Raw genomic sequence first — 7,797 nt, forward strand, 5'->3', positions numbered from 1 at the left:
AAGTGAAGTTAGGATATATACGTTATCCTGTACAAGTGTATGTGTCGAATTCATTAAGATGTTACAGGTGTCAAGCTTATGGACATGTGGCAGCAGTGTGTAGGAGCGAGGGTCCAAGCTGTGAGAAATGTGCAGAAGGGCATGAAACAAAGGAATGTGTAGCATTGGGGAAAGTAGTGGAATGTGTTCATTGTAGGGGTGCCCATGGAGCTGGGGATCAGAAATGTCCCGTGCGAGAGAGGCAGGTTGAGGTTTCCAGGGTTAGCGTAGAGCAGACGTTGTCATATGCAGAGGCAGTGAAGAAAGTAGAGAAAGATGGGTTAAGGGGGAGGAGTGGTGAGAGTAGTAGAGATATACCAGTACAGAGGGAGAGGCCAAAAAGTGATATAAGTTTCAGTAATATTGGATATTTAGCATTTATAGCAATGGTTATCAACTGTACTGCAGGGATGGAATGAGGTTGAGGTTGTGGTGGCACCTGCAGAGAGGTATTTGGGTGTGTGAGATTTGACATCATACGAGTTACAGAGGTAGGAATAAATACATTTAATTAGTAGAGTAGGGTGGTGTTCATTTTATTTTATATCATTTTGAAATTAGTGAGTGTAGTGTTAGATGGTAGGGTATTTATTTAGTACATTTTTATTTTCCAAGAAAATTATACGGGAGTTGTACTCCAGTCTCGTAGGTGGCGGTAATGCAACAAATTGGATGTCAACCGCAGTTAAACCTCATAAAAACCTCGGAAAAACCTTTGTTTATTATTTTCAAGATGGCGGCGGGAATGTATTTAGAACATTACCTTGACAGTAAGATAGTTTCCTTTTTTAATGTTTTATTCGTGAAATAATGTAGAATCCTACTAAAATATTGTGTAATGGAATTTATTTGTGTATTTTTGTTTTACTTGCACGCATAGTTACTCCCAGAACCAGTACCAGGGCTTGAGGAGACAAGAAGCCCAGTTACTGGTTCAGCTAACGTTAACGTTACTACATAAAAAAGCCCAGGGCAAGGGACAAAGAGCACGCGAGAAAGCTAACTTACGTTAGCTAAGTTAGCGCGCCTGCAACCCAAGTTCGCTAGATGGCCAGCTAACAAAGCGGTGCATAATTATACCGTTCTTGATCGACTCTAAATTACTTTGTTGTATCGTAAGGTTCTATTCAGTGGTATCCCCACGTTTACGTAATAAGAGTTATACATATTTATAGACCAGCATTGACAATTTTAGTAACGTTACCTAACACACACAAGAAGCTAGCAATGTTGCAGCCCACTGACGCTGATGATGCATACTGGTGTATTTGATTTGGAACCCGGTATATAACGTGATATACTGTACAACCTTGTTTTTCTAGGTATAGAAAATCTGCCGTTTGAGCTACAGAGGAATTTCACTCTTATGAGAGACCTGGACACACGGACAGAGGGTGAGAGACTCACACAGATCTGATATTATGATTGTTGCTGCTATCATAACAGGTAAATAGAAAACACTTATCCAGAGTGTCTAGGCTAAAGTCAGAAGTCAGTGTGCATGTAGCCCATGTGATGGTTGTATCCACAATTGACTATAAATTAATTCATCTCTTTCTCTCAGATCTGAAAGGGCAGATAGACTCTTTGGCTCGTGAGTACACGTCAAACACACACACCCTCTCCTCTGAGCAGAAGCTCTCCCTGCTCCGGCAGATCCAGCAGTCATATGGCAAGTGTAAAGAGTTTGGAGATGATAAGGTCCAACTGGCCATGCAGACCTATGAGATGGTGAGTAGGACCTTAAGATGGATACAGTAGACTGGGAATAGAAGCGCTGCTTGGGGTCCATACTAGTAATGAGGAAAGGAAAGGTGTTCCTTGGAGAGAGGTTTACCTCAGGTTGCAGGTAAGCTTTACATAGTGAAATGTGTGTTATATTCTCAGTTAGCATGTTTGATGCAGCTGGAAATGGAAATGTTGACTACTTTCTGCTTCGACTCTGATTAGTTAGCCTAGGCAAGTTGAGATGTCTGTCATTTCTACATGTAATGTCTCAGTCAGTCCTGTTATTCATTGTGACCCCTCAGGTGGACAAACACATTCGCAGGCTGGACACAGACCTGGCCCGCTTCGAGGCAGACCTGAAGGAGAAAAAGATTGAGAGCACAGACTATGACTCAACCTCCAGTAAGGGAATCAAGAGTAAGTTCTGTTCAGACACTTTGTCCTCATTTTCATTAAATTTTGTCCCTTCAAACCCAAATGTGACTTTTTAGTGTTGTCTCATTGACGTTCAACCCTATAGATAGCTGTGAATTGGGCCATGTTCATTATTGCATGCAATGGAAAACAATTAGAAAAAACAAACATTTGCTTGTTCTTATTGGACAAGTCCAGGGAGTCCCTCCTTATTTATTTTATTAGTATATTTTCTTCTGTTTGGTGCTTAATAAACAACCCAGGTAAGCTCCAAATGTGTCCATAGCCTAAAAAGTTTTGTCTTTTTTCAGGTGAGCTCAGGGGACCAAAAGAGAAGAAGGTGGCTCGCACAAGGTTAAAGGTGAAGTCAGACGACGACTGCAGCCCCAAAAGCGGACAGAAGAAAGTCAAACTAACACAAGTGTATGTACACTTAAAACATATGTTTCATAGGCTGATGCTTTGTACGAGGGATGCACGATATATCGGTGAACATATCGGAATCGGACGATATTAGCTAAAAAAATGCCAACATCGGTATCAGCCCGATGTTAATAACTGATGTCAAAGCTACCGTGCATACCTATATAACGTAAGTACATGATGTAATAACGCCGCGTAAAATGTAGCGCTACACGTGCAACACAGCATTCTTAACCTAGCCCACACAATGTCTGCTGTGTGGATCGAGCTGTCATTTGAAAGAGTAACAAAATTTCAGCGAGACAACTCAAAGGCGAAATCCATTAAAGCCAAGATAATGGAATTCATTGCCCTTGACAATCAACCTTTCTCTGTCGTGGTTGATGTTGACTTTCGCCGACTGGTTGAGCACCGGTACACAATACCAAGTGTGCTATTTTTCAGATGTTGCCCTACCGGAGTTACACAGTAATGGCGTCACTGCTATTAGCTTCACAACATACTATGGAAAGCCGTTTGGGTCTTTGCGTGTCATAAAAGAAACAGTAGCACTGTCAAAGCTGGACAAAAAAGTCTGCAAACACCGGCCACAAACGATGTGTTTACAATACCGCGTTGGCAATAAAGCATTATTTGATCGACCGCAACTTCTGGGGTAGCTAACTTTAGCTTGGTACCTAGCGAGCACCAATACAACCAGCCTGAAAACAATGACCAGTAGAAACTGCAGTCATTTTCATTATTCTTCGCAATGATTTATGAATCCTTGTGACTAAGTATTGTTGTTTGCCTATTGAAATTGAATGAAAATAAATAGCTAGCTAGCTACTTAACCCTGTTGCCCAAAGCTAACATTATAAGCAGCCAGCTAGGTTCATCTGGCTAGTGAGGCTCGACCAGACCGGGTTATGTGTTGTGAAGCTAGCCACAATAAGGATTAGGCACAATAGTGGAATTTGTAGTTTGCCTTCAAAATAAAAGTATGTCGTTGACAGTGATGCAAATTAATACAAATAGTAGAATTATGCCATACTTTTATTTTTGAAGGCTAACCGCAAAGTCTACTCTTGTGGCTAATCCTTATTGTGGCTAGCTTTACATAGATGGGTCTGACCACCTTTAATCAATTAAGAACGGTCTTATAAATTAGGGTTATTTTAGATGATGACGCCTAGCTATATAGTTAACTAGCTAGCTAACTATAGCTACTGAAACAGATTGTTGTGTTATTTGACACTTTGACGTATATATTTTTTGACATGCAAAGACCCAAACAGCGTTCCATAGAAATTCTGGTAGAGAATGAAAGGACTGAACAAATGAACAACAAACCATGGGTGGCAGGTAGCCTAGTGGTTAGAGCGTAAAGTTGGAAGATCGAATCCCCGAGCTGACAAGGTAAAAATCTGTCCTTGTGCCCCTGAACATAGCAGTTGACTAACTATTCTTAGGCCGTCATTGAAAATAAGAATTTGTTCTTAACTGACTTGCCTAGTTAAATACAGGAAAAATAGATTAAAAAAAAAAAATAGGTCTTGATTATGTTTTACATTTACATACGTAAATCCCAACAATAACTTTTTGGTATGTGTGTGTAACCTTTATTTAACTAGGCAAGTCAGTTAAGAACAAATTCTTATTTACAATGACGGCATGGACAACGCTGTACTAGAATGCTTTAAAGGCCGCTAAAACTTTTAAGTATTGGTTATCGGTATCGGGCCAAAAATGGCATATCAGTGCATCACTACTTTGTACCAGATATAAGCAAGACGGCTCATTTTCATCTCCACTCAAATAACTCCCGTGAACCTAACCGAAATGTGCTGTTCTGGTCTTCTCTCACTACATATCTTGCAGCAGCTTCTGATGCAGTACATCTCTTCCTCTCAGTATTAATCCCCATTTCCTCCCTTGTTGTTCTTAGGCCTGAGTTCACAGCCCCTACAGTGAACTTTGGGAACGTCCACCCCTCGGACGTGCTAGACATGCCCGTGGACCCCAACGAGCCCACCTACTGTCTGTGTCACCAAGTGTCCTACGGAGAGATGATTGGCTGTGACAACACAGACGTGAGTCCACAGCTTTCTGCCAATGACGATCTAGTGGTACATGAGCACTAGGTCCAGAGTTGAGGTCAGTTCTTTCAATTCAGGAAGGAAACTGACATTCCAATTCCCTTTTTTTCTCATAGAGAGAAGCAATGACATCACGTCCTGAGATGACGGAATTGAAATGAACCCCAACCCTGATTGGGTCAACTATTCACTATGATCCAAATCCTAACCTGATATCTGGGCACTAGAATGTTCCTATAAAAAATACCACATTGACATGAATGTGTGATTTTACCTAAAAGTTTGATTTATAAAATAGTGTTTAGAAATGAGCGATGGCTTTGGAATTTTTGGCACTTAAATCAAAGATGAATTAAGTAAAACCTAAATAAAGGCTAGTTCATTTTGGCCCACTAGAGGGCAGTAAAGCATTATAAGTCTCTCCCGGCACTAATGGAATACTAAGCAGAATGTATTGTGTTGGACTCATTGCAGTGCTCCATTGAGTGGTTCCACTTCGCCTGCGTGGGGCTGACAACAAAACCCAGAGGAAAATGGTAAGTCAAGGAAGAGATGGAAATCAGGAATTTAGAATTGGAAAATATGGATTTTTCACCTATAACATGGAAGAGATCAAGACCCTGAACGTACCACCATTTATCTCTCACCCTTTCTTTTCTCTTTTCCTCTCTATCATTTCTTACGCCCAGGTACTGTCCAAGGTGTACTCAGGAGAGGAAGAAAAAATGAACCCAGAGACAATCATAACCAACAATCATAATGCTAGAGTTTACAAAGGAGGGTTCAGTGTTTGTATTGGAACATGGGGAAACCCTCCATCAACACTAACATGGACCCCCGCACGGTCATGTTTAATAGGTCACACTGTCGCAAATTGTCAAAACCAAAATGAGCATTTCCTATTGGACAAGTCCAGAGTAGCCCCTTCCCTGTATCAGTCCATATTCTTCAGTTCAGTGTCTAATGAACACGACCCCCCCCCCCCCCACACACACACACACACAGTATTAGGGTCCTGCTGGTCTGCCATCCTGTATAATTCTCTTTGTTAAACAGAAAGAAGCAATGATGGACATTTGACAGAGGTGAAGTTACAGACGCTCCCCAATCATGACTATTATGTTGCATTTTATTTTTGAACTTTTTTTGACAGTTGCTTTAATGCCTTTATATGCAGAGTAATACAGGGACGTATACCCTTATTTTACAGCCGGTGGTTCTATATGGCTCTCAGCCACTCGGTTGCTTCATGACAGACTAACAGCGACTCCTACTGGATGCTTTTATACTGAACACTATTCAGCCCTGATACACGCAGATCACATGTGTTAACTCTTATTTTCCAACTGTTATCTTAATTCAACCCTGGTTATTTCCATATCAGACTTTTGGGGGACAGAACATTTATTGATTAAGCAGAGTCATTGATTTAGTTGATAGATTTGACTCAATGAGAATATACAGATCTAGATGTCCTAGTTCAGAATGCAGTCGGAAGCAAACTGGACAGAATTTCTCTCGCACATTCGCTTAAACAGCAATGACCTGAATTGCAGGTTTTTTGCACAAAATTAGTGCGCTGGAAATGGAATTGCTTAAAGGAATGTAGATGCTAACACTTTCAAATATATATGGATATTTTGATAGGCCCCAACTCGCATCATTCAACAATGTCCTGTATATTTCTATTATGGAGAGGCATATCTTTGACTGGCTGTGTTTATGAAGAGCCTTATTGATCATTACTGTAAGAATAACCATTTAAATGTGCTTAAAAGTATCAGGGTTACCTGATACTTTGCCCAGTAGGTTTTGACTGGTGCCTCAAGAATATTATTTCAAGTTAAACTAATGAACATTTATTTTGTTGCCATTTACTTTTTGTATTTGGTGTTTTTCCATTATGCAATAAAGCTTAAAAAAAAAGAAGCAAAATGACATTTTGTTTCTAGAAGTTGCTATATTCTCATTAGCTTAACATATGTATTTCCTGCATGTAATATTTTTTTGGCCCAATGTGCGAGATGTCTAAGAAAGATGGACACATCTTTGCATGGATAGTATTGACAATATCAATCTGACGTCATCCAATAGTTTATCACTCTTAAGATGTTCTTTCCTTTGACCCACTGTTATTTTGGTAGACATCAAAAAACTTCATAAGTCTCATCACTGCTCTATCATAGACCATAGCATGTCCTGTGCTTTCCAAAATTCCAGGAAGTGTCCGTTCTTCCCTTTTTCATATGATACTATATACACTTATTTTATATGATTCACAAGAGGCATCTGCCAAAATAAAGGAAACACTTGTGTGAATGAGGGAGACAAAGTATATTGAAAGCAGGTGCTTCCACACCAGTGTTGTCCCTGAGAAATTCCTAAGCAAGTAACGTTCCATGATGCTTAGGGTCATGTATAAAAATGCTGGGCAGACCCAGTTGCCCATTATTTTGGCCACAATGGCTATACCCCCATCACTGGGCACGAATGGTCACTGAATAGTTTGATGAGCATAGAAACAATGTAAACCATAAGCCGTCTCGGTCACGACATCTCAACCCCATTGAACACTTATAGGACATTCTGGAGCAGTGCCTGATACGTTTTCCACACCATCAACGAAATTTTTAAATTTCTCGTGGAAGAATTTTGGAAGGATGCGACACCAGTGTTCCAGATACTAATGTGAAGGTACATTGAAGCTTTTCTGGCTCATGATGACAGAATGCCCTATTAAGACTGTGGGGCGGCAGGTAGCCTAGTGGTTAGAGCGTTGGGCCAGTAACTGAAAAGTTTCTAGATCGAATCCCCGAGCTGACAAGGTAAAAATCTGTCGTTCTGCCCCTGAACAAGGCAGTTAACCCACTGTTCCTAGGCCATCATTGTAAATAGAAATGTGTTCTTAACTGACTTGCCTAGTTAAATAATACAAATATTGGTGTTAGTTTTATTTTGGCAGTTACCTGTATGTGGAAGGTGTTTATGGGTGGAGATTATTAGGAATTGTTTTGTTTATTGTATATATAGTACCATTCAACATTTTGGACACCTACTTATTCAAAGGGTTTTCTTTATTTGTACTATATTCTACATTGTAGCATAATAGTGAAGA

At 40.2% G+C, this 7,797-nt stretch overlaps 1 protein-coding gene across 6 annotated transcripts; it reads left to right on the forward strand.

Moving 5' to 3' along the window:
* The first annotated feature begins 702 nt into the window (after positions 1–702).
* Positions 703–6,622, forward strand: LOC109903668 (inhibitor of growth protein 4). Of its 6 annotated transcripts, XR_004202931.1 has the most exons (9): positions 705–809; positions 1,362–1,433; positions 1,604–1,770; positions 2,070–2,184; positions 2,493–2,604; positions 4,532–4,676; positions 4,799–4,860; positions 5,157–5,218; positions 5,372–6,622. XR_004202931.1 is itself a non-coding variant. In XM_020500531.2 (8 exons), the coding sequence occupies exons 2-8, from the start codon at positions 1,461–1,463 to the stop codon at positions 5,409–5,411; spliced, it is 666 nt and encodes a 221-aa protein (XP_020356120.1). In that variant the 5' UTR covers positions 705–809; positions 1,362–1,460; the 3' UTR covers positions 5,412–6,622. The 6 variants fall into 6 exon arrangements, 2 of the variants coding, with proteins under 2 accessions (XP_020356120.1, XP_020356117.1); XR_004202933.1 differs by having other exon boundaries at positions 703–809; positions 1,604–1,888; positions 4,799–5,218; XR_004202932.1 differs by having other exon boundaries at positions 1,362–1,485; positions 4,799–5,218; positions 5,372–6,620.
* Positions 6,623–7,797: the final 1,175 nt, after the last annotated feature.

Source organism: Oncorhynchus kisutch, linkage group LG14, assembly GCF_002021735.2.
Source record: "Oncorhynchus kisutch isolate 150728-3 linkage group LG14, Okis_V2, whole genome shotgun sequence".
In the NCBI taxonomy this organism is placed as follows: Eukaryota; Metazoa; Chordata; class Actinopteri; order Salmoniformes; family Salmonidae; genus Oncorhynchus; species Oncorhynchus kisutch.

What these genes read in the sequence shown, in the direction of transcription:
- LOC109903668 (XM_020500528.2), top strand. Translation starts at nt 773, where the DNA reads ATGGCGGCGGGAATGTATTTAGAACATTACCTTGACA. An exon ending in TTTAGAACATTACCTTGACA is followed by an intron (nt 810 to 1,361) that starts GTAAGATAGTTT and finishes TTGTTTTTCTAG; the next exon opens with GTATAGAAAATCTGCCGTTT. An exon ending in AAAGTCAAACTAACACAAGT is followed by an intron (nt 2,605 to 4,531) that starts GTATGTACACTT and finishes TGTTGTTCTTAG; the next exon opens with GCCTGAGTTCACAGCCCCTA.